General features: G+C 37.1%; 1 protein-coding gene across 5 annotated transcripts in view; it reads left to right on the plus strand.

The window, feature by feature from the left end:
* Creb1 (cAMP responsive element binding protein 1) overlaps positions 1-21,978 on the plus strand; it is a 63,171-nt gene that overhangs the window by 2,199 nt on the left and 38,994 nt on the right. For 3 of the 5 annotated variants that reach the window (XM_008846191.3, XM_008846190.3, XM_017801389.2), the window contains exon 2: positions 16,446-16,567. The exons of the other annotated variants lie outside the window; for them this stretch is intronic. In XM_008846191.3, the coding sequence (XP_008844413.1) occupies positions 16,454-16,567 (114 nt within the window). In that variant the 5' untranslated portion in view covers positions 16,446-16,453. The remainder of the gene's footprint in view (positions 1-16,445; positions 16,568-21,978) is intronic. 5 annotated transcript variants of the gene reach the window in all.

Consider the following 21,978-nt stretch of genomic DNA (forward strand, 5'->3'; position numbering starts at 1 on the left):
TGATGGGCCTGTTCATTTAGAAAGCTAATGAATTCTTTGACAGAAGTTGCCTAATGGATACTAAAAGAGTACTTTTAGAATTTAAAACTAATGATTTTAAATTTTGAACAAAATTTTGTTTCAACAAGAGCCTGAAGAAACAAAACTCCTGATCCATTAAAATTCTTTTTTCTTATTTCAGAAGCACACTTATTAGGTTTGAAATTAGAAATTTTAGTTTCTTCTTAGAGAAATAACTGAGTCATTCTGAGGTACTTGGTTTTGTGTGCTAAAAAACCAAGTTCTGTCTGGCCTTGTGCCTTTTTAAAAAAAAAAAAACAGTAAAGGACATTGTTTACTAGTAAGTTAATGTTTACAAGATATCACTGAAAATTATGTTATTTCATAAACATCTTGGCAGATATAGCCACATAGGCTTGCTGATAGCCAGCCTGAAACAGTCCTGTAAACGTCTTTCTTGATGTAACGGCTTCTTTATTTTAAGTAGAAAAAACAGAAAAAGATTGGAAGGCATTCCTTGCCCGTGTGTGAACGTGGCTGTAAGACTAGTAGTTCACAGGGTGACTGATGTTTTTATTTAGTACTTACTGTGACAGTGCAGCTGAAAGAGCACCTGGTTTGGAATCACTGCTCTGGGTTTGAATCCTAGCATTGCCGGTAGGAATTTTGTGACCAAGGGAAAGTTTCTTCTCTCTGAACCTCAGTTTCCTTATCTGTAAAATTAGAATAATAGCACCTACTTAAGGGTTTTGCGATAGATAAACAGAAAGTACTTTCCCTTAGGTAGGACTTAAGCTAATTATAGCTATTCATCTTAACTTTAGCTTTCTACCTATGGGGCTTTGTGCTGGTGTCTGGACCTTACTGTGTTTAATATGCTGGGCCAGAAAGCCCCACAAATCCAAAGATGAATTCACTGATTTTACTCTCCAGGAGCTAACTGTTGGGAACACAGTGACTAATAAAACAGAATATTTGTCATAGGAAAGCAGTCAGAGGGAAGAACATCCTTGACAAAACAAAAAAATTTTTTTTGTCTTTTTCAGTTTTGTTTTTGAAATAATTTATTCAGATAGTCCATAATTCAAAAAATAAAATATAGCAAAATGTCCTATATTCTCTCCGTCACCCAATATTGCCCATTTGTCTTTTCAGAGATCATCCATATGCAAGTAAATAATGTGTGTGCTCCCCCCCCCCTTGTACAAATGGTCACATAGTATACAAACTGCCCCAAATCCTGTTCTCTACTTGACTGTCCCTCTGCCATCTATTTCCTAGGTCACCTACTATGTCAGTTGGCTTTTTATAAGCACATAAAGACCTTCATATATTAAACAAATTATAAAACATTTTACATGTAGATGCTTATCTGTTAACCATTTAGTGTACTGATTCTATTTCAAGGTCACACATGACCTTTTAAACAATGCCTTTATTTAAATGGGAAAGTTCATTTGAATAAGTGAAAACTATCAAATAATGTGACAGGAAGTTGGTATTTGAACTGCCTTATTTCCTTTTTAGCTCCATTTTACAAGTGTTAGTTAAATGACCAAGATGTATATAGAGACAAGCAAATGAGTTTAGTCTGAATTAAGCTTTGCTTCATTGAAATTGCTAAACAGACAACTTTCAGTAATTATTTTGTCCAAAAAAGTATCTAAATTTTTTTTTTCTCATGATAAAGAACCATGTCCATTTAGTCATTTTTTTAAAGGTGGGGAAATTCTTTTATATATGTATTTGATTTGAGACAGGGTCTTCTAGACTATTCTGTAATTCATTATGTAGCCCAGGCTGGCCTCAAATTTGAAATCCTCCTTCCTCAGCCTTTTGCAGCTTTTGGGGTTTGGAGATTGCAGTATTTTGATGATTTTCTAGTATTTCTTAGTATAATTAATGAGTTTTGAATTTTTTACTTAAATAGTATGTCATGTATGTAACTTTCTATTGAGACTTGTCTGAATTTTTTTTACTGTTGGAAGTCTAATCAATTGGGCTAAGTAATATACATTTCAACCCAAGTACAAAACAAGCTTCAGCACCTCTTTTTTCCTTTTTTGGCTCTTCAAAGCAGCATTAAACTGTCGTACATTTTAAATATACTTGCTATATGTTTTCTAAGGGACATGCCCCGCTTTTTTTTTTATTCATTAAATGACATTTTAAATATACTTGCTATATGTTTTCTAAGGGACATGCCCCGCTTTTTTTTTTATTCATTAAATGACATTTTAAATATACTTGCTATATGTTTTCTAAGGGACATGCCCCACTTTTTTTTTTTATTCATTAAATAAAGCTGTCATGGTCTACTTCATTCTTTTGTTTGTAGGCTTAAATTGAGAATTACTGTGGTAACCATGCAAGCTAAAGTTGTTGTTTTTGTTTGTTTGTTTGTTTGTTTGTTTGTTTTTTGAGACAGGGTCTCCTTGTAGCCCCAGTTTGCCTGGATCTCACTGTGTAGACCAGGCTGGCCTGGATCTCACAGAGGTCCTGCTTCTGCCTCCTGAGCTCTGGGACCTAAAGCACCACCACACCTGACTTCAAGCTGAAGTTTTTATAAGACTTATTGTCATTTGGAGGTTTTCTTGGTATTTGTTATGTAATAATTAATGTGCTATTTTTGCCTGCTAAATGATTAAGGTAAGCACAGAGCATTTATCCTCAGAGATCTAAGCAGTGGGAATGGGGTACATAATTGAAATGGTGAAGGTGGAAGGCTTTCCTTCTGAATCCTATTTGCAGGCTACCAGTGACCTAAATGATTGCTTAGGGTGTCATATAATCAATGAGCTGTCCCCTGGGGTGAAATCAAGGATCATTGAACTACAACAAGCTGATAGTGTAGACAGTTATTTGTTAATTCTTCTTTCATTTTAATATGCCTCATTAGCCCTATTATTTTATGCACATATACATGCTGAAGTTGAGGGACGTATGAACATTCCACACTGTTAAATTTGAGATTAAACTTTGGATAAAGGTAGCCATTTAATTTTTCTTCTCATTCAAAATGCATTTCTTGGGGCTAGAGAGATGGCTCAGCAGTTAAGAGAACTGACTGCAGTGCTGGGTTCAGTTCCCAGCACTCACATGGTGACTAACAACATCTGTAACTCCAGTTCCAGAGGATCTGACACCCTCTTTGGGCCTCTGTGGGCATTGCATGCATGTGGTACACTTAAATACTTGAAGACAAACACTCATACATAAAAATAAATTATTAAAAATTTAATGCGTCTCATTATTATGTACCAATTTTTGTCTTAAATTCTGTTTTTTTGTTTGTTTGTTTGTTTGTTTGTTTTGAGATTATGTAGCCCTGGCTGGCCTCAAACTCACTGAGATCTGCCTGCTTCTGCCTCCAAAGTGCTGAGATTAAAGATGTTTGTGTTTAGCCGAGTGTATGCCTTTAATCCCAGCACTCAGGAGGCAGAGGCAGGTGGATCTCTGTGAGTTCAAGGCCAGCCTGGTCTACATAGTTCCAGGCCAGCTGGGGGCTACAGCGAGAACCTGTCCCAAAATGATCCAAAAAAAAAAAGGTGTGTGTGTTTGTTTTATGTTGTCTTTTCTTAGTTCTGCCAGACAAAGTTATGTAATTTTTTGTTTTATTATGATTTGCCCAGATATTTTATAATCACTTCTAGGTTTCCTAAATTTTTTTTTTTTAAATCTAGTCTTTCGTATTCTGGGTTATTCATTAGATGAAAGGTAGTACCTTCCCTGATTAATAATTATCTATAACTTATACACACTTTATACATTCTAACCATTAAAGATTATCTAAAACTAAGTTCTCTTTCTTTCTTTCTTTCTTTCATTCATTCATTCATTCATTCATTCATTCTTTCTTTTTTGAGACAGGGTCTTCCATAGTCCCAACTAGCCCAGAACTTGCTATGTAGACAGGCTGATGTCAGTCTCTCACAGACTGCCTCTGCTTCCAGAGTTCTGGGATTAAACATACAAGCCACCACCCCCAGCCTAGAACTAATTTCTTAACCTTACTTCTTGAGGCTCGAAACATAAATCTGAAGATATTAATTGGGACAGGGCACATAAATCAGTCAGAAGGCCACCTGTCACGAACAAGGCCCTGGAGTGACCTGAATAGCAGAAAGGGAAGTAAGACTTGGAGAGAAGGTGGTCTGAGAAGCACGTGGTTGAAGAAGAGAGAGTTCAATGGGACAGTAAAATAGCTAAGTAATGACCTTGGTGTGGGAGTAAAGGGCTGAGTGTCAAGGCTACTAAAGCAGTAGTGATGGAAAGTTTCTCCCAAAGATTAATGAGTCTTTGAAACCAGGAAGATTAATTTTAGCTGTGTCCTAATAAGCTGGGTTTTGCATGTGAGTTTCTGGTTGGAGTTATGATAGCATATCTCTAACAAGTGTTTAACTCTGCCAGAGGACAATAAAACACTGTTTTTGAGGAGTTTATCTCCCCCCCCCCCATTTTTTTTTAAAGGAATTAGCAGTAGTAGGCTTGCAGTATGGTGTTTTTGGTCGCCAAAGTGAGAGGTATTGCTTTTAAAAGGGTGTCATTTTCTTGAATCAGCCTTATAGTTTGCTATCAACAGTAGTAATGTCCTGTTTTTGTGGGTTGCCATTTATCAACCTAATTTATTTATTGAACATTTACTGGTCATTGACTTGTAATTGGTAAAATTATCACAAGAGAATTGTTCCTGGATGTTAAGTGAAGATTTGTTTTCTTTGCTATAAACAACAGCAACTAAAAGCCGGAGTACCTCTTCTACCTCAAAGATTTCATGATACATGGCTGCTGGTGGGGTAGGAGGGCTTCATACCTAGCAGAATAGCAACTCACTGCTGTCTTGAAGAACTACAGTTTAGAAGAGAAGGGAATTAGTAAGGAGAAACTTTGTGGGAAAATAGAATTTACTGGAATTTTGAAGAGCTTGTATAGGTAGATGTAAAGGGAATATTCTAGGTAGTGAAATAGACAGTGAAAATAAGGACATTAAAGTAGAATGAACTTGATGTCCAGTAAAGTGTTATATTAACTGCAGCTCCACTGTGGTAAGGTATCCTGAGTATGAGGTCCAGAACTTTAAGTTCTTTAACCAGGAAGAGAAAGATACCCAGATGAAAAAATAAAATTTTTTTTTTTGAGGCAGGGTCTCCCTGTAGTCCCAGCTGGCCTGGAACTCACTATGTAGACCAGACTGCCCTTGTACTCACAGAGATCTGCCTGTCTCTGCCTCCTAAGTATTGGGATTTAAAGGCATGTGCCACCACCCCTGGCCTAAGAATTATCTTAAAATGTAGATGTCTTGACATCCACTGTATTGTAAAGGACATCAAGCTTCTCTATCATCTTTCTAAAATCAAATTCACATATCATGCGATATACACATTTGGCTGGTACAATTCAGTGGTTTTTAATGTCATCACCAAATTGTGCATCTGTTGCCACAATCAGCCCTGGGACTTTAAAAAAAAAAACAACAACAAAAAAAAAACTCCAAAAAGAAACCCTACATCTCTTAGCTATCACCCCTCAACTCCCCAAACACTCAGCCTGTCTCTATAAATTATATTTTATAAATATATGTTGGACATTATATACAAGTAAAACCATACAATGTATTGTCCATTGTAGTGAGGTTTTTTGGTGGGGTTTTTTTTGTTGTTGTTGTTGTTGTTGTTGTTGTTGTTGTTGTTGTTCTTTTTGAGATAAGGTCTTCCTGTAGCCGCAGCTGGCCTGGATTCGCTAATGGAAACCAGGTTGGCCTGGAACTCAACTTACAGAGATCTGCCTGCCTCTGCCTCCCAAGTGCTGTTTAATGAAAATTCACTAATAAGAGTTTGAAGTGATAATTCTGCTTCTCTCCTTTGTCCTGTGGCCAGATACCTTTTTTGGAGTGACTGAACAAAAGAAATTAAAGATTAAAAACCAAGAAATGACAACTTTGAATATAACATTTTATAGCATTTGGATTTTTATAATGTTAGTGTGGCTGTAATGTATTACTTATAAATTACTCAGTTTTAAACTTACTCAGTTTTAAATTTAAAACATGAAGGAAGTAACAGCTCCTTCATTTTTTACAAGACTAAACTGGCCCTGTTGAGTATAAATGACACACTCCCTGTCATGGGATAGCATGGGTCTTTTTGTAGCATTCTCTCTTTGTGATGAAAGTTTCTAAGGTTCTTGTTTTAGTCATAACTATTGAAGTTAATTGTCTCTAAGTGTTAGCTTTGGTTAGCTCATTTGGAGGAAATATTCTAGCCTAGGTCATGGAAAAATGAATTAATTTCATTATTTTATTAATCAGATCTGTATCAGTAGAGAGATTACAGTAAGTAATCAGCTCATGCTTCTTCTTTTTTTCTCCCAAATTTGTTGTGTTCCATTCATTTCCAAATAGAAGTTTGTGGTTTTAAATCACTGATATTAAATAATGCTTGTTTGGAGAAGGTTCATAGGGAAATCAGGCAGGTCCTAAGTGTGTGTTCACACTGGTCCATCCTTTGTATCTCATCTCTTACTAGCTCTATGAGGGAAAGGGTCTTGTGTGTTAATCTTGTCCCCTAGTTTGCTGCAGAACGCTCAACAGGTAGGAGGCATGGCACATTTCTTTAGTTATTTCTATTAGAGGGTCATAAATTTGAAAAGAAGAGTTAAAAGCATTCCTCTTTTAGAGTTGTACATATTAAAGGAAGCCAAAAAATTACTGAAGTTACAGATTTTTTTTATAAATGTGAAGAAATTTAGTTGAGTTTTCTATAGCTTAAAATTTTTTGTACTCTTGAGTTTTCATTAATTCTGATGCTTTACAAATATAGTATCTTCCTTGGAAGCCTGAGAATAGCATGAGGTTGTGTTAATCAAAACAACCTTTTCATAAGTCAGTATAATAGTAAAAAGTAATACATCTGCTTGAAAGGTTGGACTTGATGCTGATTATTTCAAGACAAAAGATAAAGATATCTGAACCTAAAATAAGTCTTTTATCAAAACTACATAAAGAAAAATATTCTGTATGATACTGTAATGGTGGGTGCATGTCATTACACATTTTTCCAGATCCTTATTGTGAAACATCAAGAATAAAACCTAATGGGGAAAAAAAGGAATAAATAAACTAGTCATGAAATCTGTGCTGTCTGCATTCATTTATCAGCTCTGTAGAATAACTGCTCTTTCTTAAAATTTTTTCTCATCTGCTTTTGAAAATTGTCTAATATATCTTGGTTATTGTTGAGTTCTTGGGCTTTTTCCTTTGCTGATTGACTAGTAAGCAACATGAAATTTAAATGACTTGTATATGTCTTCATGGTCTATAGAGTTTCATTGTCAAATATACAGATGTCTCCACTTTGGATAATATTGATGGTTATTGTGGTATAGCCATGAAGCCTTGTAAATTCCTTATAAATCTCTTTAACATTTCTTCTTTGTGAAGTCAGAGCTAAAACCAGAATTCCTGTCTTATGGCTCCTACCATATCATGTGCTGTCTCACTTCAGGAAAACTGAGTTTTCAGTGTTCCATGTCTGATTTATAAATACCTCACCAAGAATAACATTTTAAATTTTATTTAAAAACAGCAAACAAAATAGTAAATGTTACTTCATAAGCATACAGACCCCTTCTCCTAAAAGAAAAAAACACCCTGAACATTCAGTCTTCTGTGAAAGTAATGGTCTCACGTAGTCACATAAGTTTTGTTAACTAAGTGGAATAGTAGACTCTAAATATTTAGTTTTAGGGCATAACCTTTAAGTCTTTAAAGTTTTGGCATTGAACCAGTTTAGTTTATAGAGCAAAACAAAATTTAAAGACTACCTCAATCTTTAGTTAGTATAATAGTTTTTATAAAGGCGCTTGTAGATGTATAATGCTTTTTATCTTAAAAAATGACCTTCAGTGGGTCTGGAGAGCTGGCTCAGTGGCTAAGAGCACTGGCTGCTCTTGGAGAGGACCAGGTTGATTCCCAGCACTCACATGGTAGCTAATAACCATTTATAAGTCCAGTTCCAGGGGATCCAGCGCCCTCTTCTGACCTCCAAGAGCATTGCAGGACACAGGTGCATTTGCATACACGCAGGCAATACACTCATACATGAAAAATAAAAATAATTTTTTCAAATGAGCTTCAAAATTTATTTTGTAGCATTATATATATAGACATTGCCTATATGGCCATCTCTGAAAAGACTCCTGTACGAAGCTGTGAACATAGTGTTAGGTGGGTGTTTGGAACAAAATTTCATTGGGATAAAGCTGCTACCATGTGGAGCCACGTGAGATGGCCCAGCAAATAAAGGCTCTGGTTGCCAAGTCTGATACCTTTAGTTTAGTCCCAGGAGCCTACATGGTGGAAGGAGAGAATTGACTCTACAGAGTTGTCCTCTGACATGCGCACATGGTAAATAAATGGGTTTTTTTGTTGTTGTTGTTTTTGTTTTTTTTTAAAGACATGAATAACCATCATAAAAAGAATATTGACGTGTAAAATGGTGCATGGTGGATGGTTGCTCTTTTGTGTCTTGAAGACCAGATACCAGAGAGCTTGTTTCAGAACCAGAAGTAGTGCTACTTGAAAGAAAACAAGGCAGGTAAATGTTGCCAGTACCTTAAAAACAACAAAAATTTGGATTTGATAAAGATCTTGTTGAAGCTGGGCATGGTGGCTCAATCCCAACTAGGGAGGTGAAGGCCAGAGGATCAGAAGTTCAAGGTTATCTGAGGTCACATAGTAAGTTCCAGGCTAGCATGGCTACATAAAGCCTTATTTTAAAAAAAAAAAAAAGCCAGACTAAAATTGATAGCTTTCTTGTTGAAAGGAACTATGTACTTAGATACTCATGAATAACTGTCTTAAGTCATACAGTATGTAAATCGCATAACATTTTTCTAATTTCAGTTAAATATTTGCTTTGAGAACAGCATCTGTTTCATAGGGTATAAAAATAACCTGTGCACATGCCTTTAATCCAGTCACTCAGGAGGCAGAGCTAGGTGGATATCTGTGAGATCAAGGCCAGCCTGGTTTACATAGAGAGTTCCAAGCCAGCTGAAGCTGCAGGAAGACCCTGTCTCAAAAAGACAAAACAAAAACTATAAAAATGAAATAAAAATTTCTGAGTTAAGGAAATTAATTTTATTAAGTAACATTGCAATGATTTTCTTTTGCTGTCTGTTACCTTTGCTGGTAGTGGTTGGGTTATACTGGTATTTACTGCTAATACAGAGAATTTATGAAAGGATAAGCTCTCAAGCTTTTATTCTTGTTCCAAATAATTTAAATTTAAAAAATTGAGGGTTGGGGGGCCTGGAGAGATGTCTCAGTGGTTAAGAACACTGGCTGCTCTTGCAGAGGACCCAGGTTCAGTTCCCAGCATCCACATAGCAGCTAACAACTGCTTGTAACTCTAGTTCCAGGGGATCCAACGCCACCTTCTGACCTCCATGGGCATTTCGGACTATGACACAGGTACTACCTACATGCAGACAATGCACTTATACACATAAAATAAAAATAATCTCAAAATAAATATTTTATTTTTAATAAAAATTAAACTTAAAAATATTTTAGTTTTATTAAATTGATATTAAAATATTTACTATTTTTATTTTATGTGTATGAGTGTATTGCCTGCATGTAGGTAGGCACACTGGTGTCATGCTCTGCCCCCAGAGTCAGAAGAGGTGTCAGATCCCTTGGAACTGGAGTTAATGGACGGTTGTTAGCTGCCATGTGGGTGCTGGGAGTTAACCTGGGTCCTCTGCAAGAGCAGCCAATGCTCTTAACCACCGAGATATCTCTCCAGCCCCTAGAATAAATTTAAAGAATGTGTGTGTGTGATGTGTGTGTGTGTGTGTGTGTGTGTGTGTGTGTGTGTGGAAGAGGACATTGGGTCCCCTGGAGCTGGAATTACAGGTGGATGTAAACTTTTTTAAAAAAATATTTTATTATTTTTATTTTGTGTGTATGCGTGTATTGCCTGAGTGTAGATAAGTGCACCCATGTCATGCAATGCCCACGTCGTGCAGTGCCTGCGGAAGACAGAAGAGGCTGTCGGATCCCCTGGAACTGGAGTTACAGACAGTTGTTAGCTGCCATGTGGGTGCTGGGATTCTATCCCAGGTCTTCTGCAAGAACAGTCAATGTTCTTAACCGCTGAGCCATCTCTTCAGCCCCAGATTGTAAACTTCTTAATGGGAGTACTAAAGGACCCGAACTCAGACCCTCTGGAAGATCAGCAAGTGCTCTTAACCACTGAGCTCTCTGTCCAACCTCTAGGATTAATTTAAATCATTAAAGTATATTATGGTTAACTTCATACTATAACTTTTCTTGCCTTCTAATATCTATTTTTAAAAAGGGCTTAAATACAGATTTTTTTTAAGATTTTTTATTTTTATGTGTATGAATGTATTGCCTACATGTATGTGAGTGCACCCATGTCGTGCAATGCCACAGAGGTCAGAAAAGGGCTTCAGATTCCCCGGAACTGGAGTTAAGGACGGTTCATAGCTGCCATGTGAGTTCTGGGAATCGAACCCGGATCCTCTGCAAGAGCATTCGTTGCTCTTAACCCCTGAGCCATCTCTCCAGTCCTTAAATACGGATTTATTCTCTGTTTAAGAAAGACCTTGGTAAGGGCTTTGAAAAACTGAAAGCAGAATTTACTCAACTTTATAGAGACAATTTATTTTAGTTGCCCACATTGCCTGTCTTGACTCATTCATTAAAAATACACAGACCTTCTTTTTGTTAGGATTATGATCAGTATAAGTTAATCTCAGGTTTAAATAGTTGAGCTTAGTAAGCATTGAGTTTGTGTGTGTGTGCGTGTGTAAATGTATGCACAATATGGCATTTGAATATGCCTTTTTCCTATGTGGTTTCAATGAAGGCACAGTATATTTACCACCAATAGATTATTATCAAAAACTTGGAACACTGATAAATTTTGAGTGTTGATTACATACATCTCAGTTCTGATAGATGACATACATAAAAGATAAAATGGCAAATATTTCAAGGTTAGCAGCCAGAAAGAACTCTGTAACTGTATAAAAGGTGGAAGAAGACAGGATGCACAACATTGATTCCTAAACATTTTGCCCCTTCCTTTAGTAAATTAGTAACACTTCAGAAAATAATGCCTGACAGTGTTGTAAGGATGGGTTGACAAGGCTTATTTTTTTTCTTTTTTGAGACAGGGTCTTCCTGTAGTCCCAGCTGGCCTGGAACTCTCTATGTAGATAGGGTTGGCCTCAGTCACCTGCCTCTGCCTCCCAAGTGCTGGTATTAAAGGAATGTGTCATCAGGCCCAGCCACAAGGTTTTTGAACACTAAAAAAACCAAAGTACAAAATAGCTGTAGAAATGTTTGTACATCACATGTAAGTAGATACAGTTCTTCAGAACATTTTTAGTTAATATATTTTGACAACAGAATAGTCTGGAGTTTTTTTTAAAGATGTATTTTATTTTTAATTTTGTGGGTGTGTGACTGACTGTGTATCAGTCAGTATGTACACATAAGTGCAGGTACTCACTGAAGCAAGAGGTGTCAGATTCCTCTGGAACTGGAGTTACAAGTGATTGTGAGCTTCCCAACATGAGTGTTAGGAACTTAATCCAAGTCCTCTAAAAGAACAGTATGTGCTCTTAACTGACAAGCCATCTCTCCAGACGTAGTCTATGTTTTAAATGATGCTCATAAATGCCTTTTGCTAAAGTTACCCTGAAAACTTGGGAGTTCTGCTTCTGTGACCTCATTACATCTCTGAGATTGTGGATTGGTGAGTGCTCATGAGAAGTTGTGAGCATTGTTTCTGATGGAGACCATCTCTGTTTTAACAAAGAGCATATGTTCTGTTACTTGGGAATACAGTGTTCCTCAGTTAAAATGTACAGTTCATTCTTTGAATATTTACTCTCATCTTAAACAGAATTAGATTTGTGGATTTAGGGGATTAAAAATTTAGCCCAGTTATGAGGACGATGGATTTCTTTATTTTTTCTTTATGATTTGTTTTAATATTTATATTTAGATTTATGTTTTAATTATATGTATGTGTGTCTATATGAGGGTATCTGCATGTGGGTGCAGGTGCTGTGGAAACCAGAGAGGGCATTGGTCCTCTGCAGCTGGAGTAACAGGCAGTTGTGAGCTGCTCAACATGGGTGCTGGAAACTGACCTCAGGTTGAGAGCCATCTAACCAGCTCCCCAAGGATGGATTTCTTTTTCACTGGGTGTGGTGGTGCATGCCTTTAGTCCCAGCATTTGGGAGACAGAGGCAGGCAGATCTCAGTGAGTTCAAGGCCAGAATACTTTAGGAAAAAGTACAAAGTGAAGGTACATAGCTTTCCTTCATTTAGTGATTGTTAGTAAAAGTAGAAATACTGGCTTTCTCTGATGAGCTTTAATTTACAGTTTGATGAAAATTTGTGTTAACCTCGTGTAGGCAGATTGGGAAGTAGTGCTGCCAGAATTTTTCCAATTGGTGCACATCTGTATAGGTGTTTGGTAGGTGAATTTAAATGTTGCCTTGTTAGTACAGGTTCAGTGGTCAGCCTTTATAATACAGGAAAAATCCCGTCACCTTGGTTTCTAGCTTTACTTTTGAACACACTTCCCACCATCTGACAAAGTGAACATTTTATTTGCTTACTTTCTACTCTTGCACAGTACAATAGGAGCTCTATGAAGGAAAAGTTTTCTAAAATTTAATTTTGTTCATTGCTTTATCTGCAGTAGCTTGAAAAATGTTAATATCAATTGCTAAAATTTTAAGACTATATTGTTAATAAAGTATTAGTAGAAGTGTGGTAAAATCACACTTTTAAAATTCTAAGTCCAGTAGTTTAAGAGTAATAATTTTTAAATTTTATTTATTTATTTATTTTTGGTCTTTTTCAAACAGGGTCTCCCTGTAGCCCCAGCTGGCCTGGAACTCACTATGTAGACCAGGCTGGCCTTGAACTCACAGAGATCTGCCTGCCTCTTCTTCTGGAGTGCTGGGATTAAAGGCATGTTTAATTTTAGAAACTTATTTTATGTGTATGAGTGTATTGCTTACATGTATGTTAAGTGCACCTGTGTCATACAGTGCCAGAGCAGGTCAGAAGAGGGCGTCAGGTCCCCTAGAACTGGAGTTAGAATAGTTAGCTGCCATGTGGGTGCTGGGAATTGAACCTGGGTCCTCTACAAGAGCAGCCTGTGTTCTTAACTGCTGAGACATCTCTCTAGCCAAGAGCAATAATTTCTAAAAATTATTATTACTGTGTGTGCATGATGGTGGGAGAAGACATGCCACTCTGTGTATGTGTGTGTGTGTGTGTGTGTGTGTGTGTGTAACAGAAAACTGAAAACTTCAAACATGATTGTACACAGTCTGTTCTTATCATACCCAAGGACAAGCTACAAGAGCAAAAGTTTTTAAAGTACAGTATTAATGTTCCTGCTTTAATTGCAAGTTTAGTCCCAATTAAGAGATTGCTATTTTAATGCCTTCAAGATGAAAAGCAGAAGAAAGTCTGTAGCCGTTGAGTCCAAGAACCTTGTCATCTGAACCAGCCCTTTTTCCTTAAGTAACTCTCACCAGCACTAAGTTTTCTGATAAAAGACACTGTTTGTAATGTTGCCCATTTTGTTGACATCTACTCAAGCTAAAAGTTACACAAAAATTTAAAGTCGTTCTCTACCCTGAAAAAAGGGTTGGTAGCCACCAGAATGAAGTGGTAAGAATATACCAGCAGATTAAATGGGGGCTTCTAGCCATGAGAAATACCACAACTTCTAAAAAAGAATACTATCCAGTTAGAGAAGAAAGAAAACATCACATTCATGTTCTGAGTGTGTTATTCCTTTTTTCTTCTTAGTGTAGTAATCTTATTTTCTGAACCAAAAACTCATAAGGATACCCTCTATCTTAAATTTTACAAAAAAATAAGTAGTTTCAGTGTGTTGTAAATAGAAACAAGACATACGATTGATCTACCTTATACTGCCTTTGATCTACCGGTAGAGTGAAATTGCATGTGGATGGCACCGGAGCTTAAAAAAATGTGTGGCTTAGAATAAAGTCTTAAATGGTTGTATATATTTTATCTACAAAAGAGGTATTACAGTGGTAAAATTATTTTCATTCTGGTTAAAGTGATAGGGGAGAAAAATAGAAAAAAGCTGTGGGTTTTACTTGCCCCCTTAGTCAGTAATCATTATTCACATTAGATATTTTGCCCTGTGTGCCATTTTCTTCCAGATCAAGAGTATAGCTGTTTTAGTATAACCAACCTGTTTCAGTTGGTTTCTTTTAGATTTTATGTTTTTCTTAAGTTTCTTCACCCCTTTTTTATTCTTTGAGAATTTCATATTCATACTCTTTCCCAAGCTCTGCCCCTTTTTTAACCTTGTAAAGAGTACAGATTGTAAGTATACTTGGTATGATAGTTTAGTAAGTTTTCACAAGTGATAATAACCAAGTTATTTGAGTTTTTTATAAGATTTTCCTTGGGGCTGGAGAGATAGCTCAGCAGTGAAGAGCACTGGCTGTTCTTGCAGAAGACCTGGGTTCAAATCCCAGCACCTGCATGGCAGCTAACAACTATCTCTAAATTCAGTTCCAGGGCATCCATTGGCTTCTTTGGTCCTCCACGGGCATTGCACAGCACAGGTGCACTTACATACATGCAAGCAATACACACATACACATAAAATAAAAATAATTTTTAAAAAAATTTAAGCTTTTCCTGTTTGGAAATATAGGCTAAACAGTTCAGATAAAATTTAAGCAAAAATGGTAATTATCTGGGATTTGAGGAAATGTCATTGGTAGGTCATAATCCACAACAGAAGTATAGTTTTGATTATCTGCTCAAAAATGTTATATATGACTTCTGATATTAAAGTGCTTTTTTCCCCTTAAATTATACAAATGATCTTGAGTCTATGATCCCTGGAAGGAAAAATCCCCAACCAGTACTGAAATTGAAATACATGAAGAGAGTATGGAGTGGAGCCATCATCCTGTAAGTGCACTCCGTCCTGTGCCAGTTCAGAGCTGCCATTTCAGCTTAGTGTCTAACTCCTCACACCTGTTCCGTGGACACCCCTCTGCGTCCAGTGTTTTACTAGCTGTTTAAAACATAAACGGGATTTCATAACAATTTTTGTAACTATAATAACTCCTCTATTGGTCCTCCTGATGGTGATGTTTTTAGTTTTATGGTATTATAAAACGAATTCTACAATGAATACCCTTGAACTGTATCTTTGTGAACTGAAAATTGAAAGTTTCATATTGATTAGTAGTTGTTTTGTACTTCGGATATTATTGTGCTTTTTGTGGCAGTTATTTCTCCAAATGTCTTGAGCGCTTTATGACTATTTTAAATAATGATGTTGTCAAGTCTGTTGATCTTTTACTTTTTCATGTTTTTATACATTCTAGTATTTCTAAATTTTTAATATTAATTTCCACAGAGCTATTTTCACATTATTTTAACTGTTATAAATAGTGAGATGTTAAATATTTAATGCATTGTGACAGTATACAATGTTCACATAAGGATGAGTGTCAGTTTTGGTTATCAATTTTAGAGTTATATGGAGATTTTTCTTTTATGTGTGGGGTGACTATAGATAGTCCCTCAGGGAAGATTCACTTTTGTCGGTAGTATGTAGGCACTGAATGACAAGTGGGACACTAGAAACATTCTCTTTTTAAAATAGTCTTTTAGAGAGGATTGCCTCCCCAGTTGTCTGAAAATTGCCTAATCTCCATAGAACTGCTGTTTCTAGTACCTGCTCCCCACTGATTGTTGCTGCATAGGATGCCAGATCACTCCACAAATATGCAAAACTCTTAGAACAGGGTCTCGAAAGTCTTTACTAGCTTACTCAGGGTTTTATAATTAAACACATAGAAAGGTATTTTGTTTCTCTTTGTATATGCATGTGTGTAGTGTTATGTTGCACTCTACATGTGGGTAAGGAGCTGGAACCCCATGATTGTCTCCATATTTGGAACCTCTAATTAGGCTCTGATTGTTTATTTTATTTTTTTACCTCCATGTTCTACTGGAAGAATATTCTATTTTACCTCCATAGTCTGTTGGAAGTAGCTATTAATTTCTCTGCTTCTTCCCCCTTATGGGAGGAAGTATAAGGGGGTGATGGAAGGGTAGTGTCTCACAGACTTATTTCCATCCAAAGGAAGAGTTTGGATGGAAATCTTGTTATATTGTTTTTTGAAGGTACTAGGATTTATAGCTCAGCAGATTGGACTAGGGGGGTAGAACGCCAGCTGCATTCTGTTCTAACTAGATTTCTAAGTGCATTTACTGACCTAACCACCACACATAACTATTTATAACTTGAAATTTGCCTTTAAAGTCACGAAAGTACAAAGCACTGTAGTGCTTGTAACGCTCTTCCATATTATTGTAGGTAACTAAATGACCATGGAATCTGGAGCAGAGAACCAGCAGAGTGGAGATGCTGCTGTAACAGAAGCTGAAAATCAACAAATGACAGTTCAAGCCCAGCCACAGATTGCCACATTAGCCCAGGTATAAAATACATGGAGAGATTCCAAGCTGTGTCTCTTCCAAGAGCAATATGTTTCCAAGAGACTTTAGTTTTTAATAACAAGGATATACATAGAATAAGTAGAAATTTTCTTAGACTATCAGTATTCCTAGTCACTCTTAGCTTGTTTAGAAATGATAGTATTCAGTAACATATTAGTAAAATGCATCATTAAACATTAATATAGTACATATCATGACATGATTCAGAAGTAATTACTTTTTTTACTAACATATAAATGGCCCTCTCAAGGCAATAAAACTTTGATTATGACAACTGTCTTTTTAAATACCATAGATACTTATTTTAGGACCTGGAGGTATAGATAAATTGAAAGCCTAAGTTTATATATGTTTACACTAAAAAGTAAAATAAGCAAATAAATTGATGTGCAAATAAATTTTAAGGATGATAGCAGGGTTTTGTTTTTGTTTTTTTTTTTCTGTATATTTTAAATACCCTTTCATTTTGTCTTTGTCTTAAATATCCTGTCCTTAAGGGTATCTATTCTTGTTCTTACTTTTTCTCTCCTCTGTTTTTCCTTTATGAACAATTCTTTGCCTGGATATGAGTGAAAATGATGTTTAATATAAAAACCAAATAAGAAAGAGAAACCTGCTACTGTTAAAAATGTGGTATTTCTTCTTTAAGATGAAGGCTCCCAGAGGAAAATAAACCTGGCAGAAGCTCTGCTTTGTCTAGCTTCGGTTTCCCCAAGAGTTTAAAATCTCCAAGGGAAGTTGCTTAGCAAGAGTGAGTCTTGGGAAATACAGGGCTTATCACAGCTGGGATGGGGGTGGAAGTTGTCTGGCTGAGTTAAAATGCAAGTCAGATACTGGAGCTCCAGCAGGAATATAGTCAGAAAGAGTAGGCTGCCCTGTTTTCTTCTGAGAGCACAGGGCTTCCCCTCCACCTCTCATGAGTACTCTAAAGCCAGATATACTTAGAGATAAGTGAATGTACTAGATGAGGCAAGGCTTCATTAATACAGGCTCAGCATAACAAGCATGGAGAGAAATCTGAGCCCATCCGAATGAATACTCAGCCTGGCAGATACCTTAATGACAACCCTCAACATATCTTCTGTTTCCAGCTACCGTGTTCTTTCTGGCCTGGTTGTCCCCTGAGTTGACTATATGGAGTCATCTTGGGAATTCTTTCTATTCTTTCTAATGACTTTTTCTTATGGAATTTGTGTTCTTGATAGACTAGAACACATAGCTACTGTCATCTTGAGAAAGAAAGATGAGCTGGGTAAAGAGTTCTTGGTAAGGAGACTTTCTTTTGAATTTGTTTTTTGTTGTTGTTCCACAGTCAACTTATCCTTCTAGTAGCCTTTAAAAATTTGAAGAAGACTGAATTGATTTCTTATGCCTCTAAATAGCATGACCATTAGTAAGTTGGAGTAATTTTTATTCTCTATAGTCATTGGCCTTTTATAGTGGAAACACATCTTCACTTTGGGGACTGTATTTGAATTAGATGGTGGGTGGATTTTTTCATTTCTTCCTAGGATCCTAAGATGTTACACCTCTGGGACTTTTTTGTTTTGTTTTTTCTTCATTTTTTTCTCACCTTTTATTTGGTGTTTTTTCATCTTTTTTGTTTTGCTTTCTAGGAGATTATCCAACATATTCCAAGCTACGTGTTGAATTTTTTATTTCTACTGTCATCTTTCCAGGAGTAACGTTTGTTCCCTGGGAAGTACTTGGGTATCTTAATAGTAGCCTATGTTTCATAAGGCAATATTGTATCTTTGATAAATAGGTTTTTTGGTTTTTGGTGTTGGTGCGGGGGGTGTCAAGTTTCTTTTTCTCTCACATTTATTTTTTCTTCCATATACCTTTCCATCCCTGTTTCCATTTGTTTTGTTCTCCTTTCAGATTAGAAGTTTTTTTCCAAATTCTTGATCTGTGGTTGTCATTTTAAAAGTGGAGGTAGGGCCAGGCATGGTGTTGCATGCCTTTAATCCCAGCACTTGAGAGGCAGAGGCAGGTGGATCTCTGTGAGTTCGAGGCTAGCCTGGTGTATATAGTGAGTTCGAGGCTAGCCTGGTCTATATAGTGAGTTCCAGGCCAGCTGGGGCTACAGGGAGACCCTGTCTCAAAAAGATCCCTCCCCCCTCCAAAAAAAAGTAGAGGGGGTGGGCTAGAGAGGTGCCTCAGCTGTAAAGAGCACTGGTTGCTCTTACAGAGAGACCTGGGTTCAGTTCCCAGCAACCACATATAGGCTAACAGCTGTCCTGTAACTCCAGTTCCAGGAGATCTGGCACCCTCGTCTGGCCTCTGTGAACATTGCACAACACGGGTATACTTACACATGCAGGCAAAACACTCATACACAAAATAAAAGTAATTTAAAAAAATAAAAAAGCGGAGGTGGGGGCTGGAGAGATGGCTCAGAGGTTAAGAGCACTGGTTGCTCTTGCAGAGGACCTGGGTTCAATTCCCAGCACCCACATGGTAGCTAACAACCTCTTTAAGTTCAGTTCCAGGAGATGTAATGCCCTCTTCTGACCTCTGTGAAGACTGTACGACAGGGGTGCATTTATATACATAGGCAATATACTGATGCACATAAAATAAAGTATTTGTTTTAAGTGGGGGAAGCTTAGGAGGTAGGATTGCAGCTTAGTGGTAGAGTGTGTACTTAACACATGAGATGATTCATAAGCAGACGTAAATGACTAAGGAGCTACATTGGAAGCTTTGTGGACGTGTTCGGTACTCAGCAGCTCTGAACTGTGAATTTCAGTTGTGGTCCTGTTGTCAATGTCTTGATTCTTCCCCTTGAAGTTGATCAGGTCCCCCATGGCTTCACTAGTCCTCTTTCTATGGGAAAGGCCTGGAAGCCAAGGGAGAAAACAGGGCCAAATAGAATATAATAGCCACTTTCAGTAATGCCTGGTGTTGGGCAGTTAAGGCCCATTATCCATAGAATTCTAAATCTCCATTTTTCTCTCAGAGTGAGGCAGAGTTTTCTTCCACAGGGGCTGAGGAAGGGATTCATTTGCTCTTCAGGAGCTTTCAACTAGTCTTTTCATTTATTTTTTAGAGTGTTGGAGATCCTGAGCCTCTGGATTTCTGTGGTGCAAGTCAGGCTTTCCCTTCCTCCGTGATTTGGCCATCTGTCTTCTCACTTTGCTAAACATTCTCCCATCTGCTCTCCAGACTCTAAAACTCTATTGCCTCCTTTCCCATTCTTCAAATTTGTGTGATCATGTGTATGAAATGAAGTCAAGGACTGGAGAGATGGCTCAGCTGTTCAGAGCACTGGCTGCTCTTGCAAGAGGATCTGGGTTCAGTTTCCAGCATTCATGGTGAATAACAATCCTCTGTAACTTCAGTTCCAGGGGATCTGACACCCTCTTCTAACCTCTGCCGGCATTGCATAACACGCGTGCACTTACATACATGTAGGCACTACATTTATACACAGAAAATGAAAATAATAAAATATTTTTTAAATGAAGTTAATTTCATGAAGTATAATTTGGGATTTAGAGGGAAACAAAATTATATTCACATGTTCAGTTTATCAAGCCGCCCTCTAACGTGCAGACTTAAAAGTAGAGTGCATGGTCAGATTTGAATTTTAGGAAAACTGTTACCTCTTCTTGTTTATATTTTTATTTTTTTATTTCATTTTTTTTTCTCAGTTACAGTTGTCTTTTTGTATTTGTTCATCCAATTTCCTTAACAAATATACTTTTTAAAACTATTCTTTGACAGTTTAATACTTGTATATGGGTCATTTTCATCCTGTTGCTGTTTCCCATTCCTATTGAACACTTTCCAACAAGACTCCTTTCTACTTTTGTGGGTTTCAGACTCTTTTGTTTTTTGGTTTGGTTTTTGACTGAGTTTAGGATTACTTGTATGAGCATAAGTGGAAGTTACTAGAGTATGGACAACTTGGCAGCAGCTTTACCCTGAAGAAGATGACTCACCCTCTCCCAGCAACCATTTAACTGCTAATATTTCCTCAGGTAGTTCATGAAGCCCTGCCCCCATCCATGATGGAATGGTAATGGACCCCATCTTGTGTGCATTACTATGGCTGCTGTGAATTCATGTGTGCAACAGTAGTGTCACGTCCAGAGTTTCACACACTCCTCTCCATCCTCTGGCTCTTGAATTCTTTCTGCCTCCTCTTCTGCATTGTTCCCTGAGCCTTGGAGGAGTGTGTATCATACATTTTGATAGAAGTTCCTGTTGATTCTGATTTCAGATATATTTTAAGGCCAATTAAAGTATTAGGAAAACATTGTTAAACTACTGTAAGATGATTGTGATTTGGTCAATGAATAGGAAAGAAATTCAGTCTAGTAAAGGAAGAAACAAAATATATCTTAGTTAACTTTTAGAATTTAAAGTTTAAAAAAAACCTCCTTGGTTTTGACTATGTATAATTTTTGTTTTTTAAGACAGGGTCTCACTATGTATCCCTGGTTGGACTAGAATTTTTTTGTGTAGCACAACCTGCTCTCACACTTGGTAATCTGCCTCAGCTTCCTGAGTGCTGGGATTACTAACATATTACCACCATATCCAGTTGTGAATGTAAAATTTTAATACATTTCAGTACAGAGACTTTATTGAATCATTTATAAACCTTTTCCTATTATGAAGCCTTATTAAAACCATTAAGAGTGTGAAAAATATTTATAATAGATTTAAAGATTTAAAAGGTAGGTTCTGGGGCTAGAGAGATGGTTCAGCGGTTAAGAGCACTGACTGCTCTTTCAGAGGACCTGGGTTCAGTTCCTGGTACCTATATGGTAGCTGACAGTCATTTGTAACTCCGGTTCTAGGGGATCCAATGCCCTGTTCTGACCTCCCCAGGCATCCCCAGGCATGATACAGGTGCGCTTACATACATGTAGGCAATACACATAAAATTAATAAAATATTAAAAAAATAAATTCCATGATAGTGTGTTGTAAAAATCTAATGCATCTCTGTAACTTAAGAAACATCTGTCATAGCCAGGCGTGGTGGCCCACACCTTTAATCCAGCAGAGGCAGGTGGATCTTTGTGAATTCAAGGCCAGCCTGGTCTGCACAGTAAGTTCCAGGCTAGGTGGGGCTACAGGGAGACCTTGTATCAAAAAGCAAAAAAAAAAAAAAAAGAAAAACATCTGTCAGGTATGTGCACCTGCGACTGGCCACTTGCTTCCTGGCATAGCTATGAATGTAGCACAGATACTTGAAGATGTCAGTGTCACAATGTCAAAAGATTGGATACCTCTGATAGAAGTGTATGTCAACACAGACGGGAGGGAGAGGCTTTTACTCTATTTAATACTTAAATACCAGGAGCTGTGATTAAGAATGACTAGGGTAAAAAAGGAATTACTGTGGTAGCTTGTTATATTTACCCATAGAGGATG

Source organism: Nannospalax galili, unplaced genomic scaffold (genome assembly GCF_000622305.1).
Source record: "Nannospalax galili isolate Female #2095 unplaced genomic scaffold, S.galili_v1.0 scaffold281, whole genome shotgun sequence".
NCBI classification, from domain to species: domain Eukaryota; kingdom Metazoa; phylum Chordata; class Mammalia; order Rodentia; family Spalacidae; genus Nannospalax; species Nannospalax galili.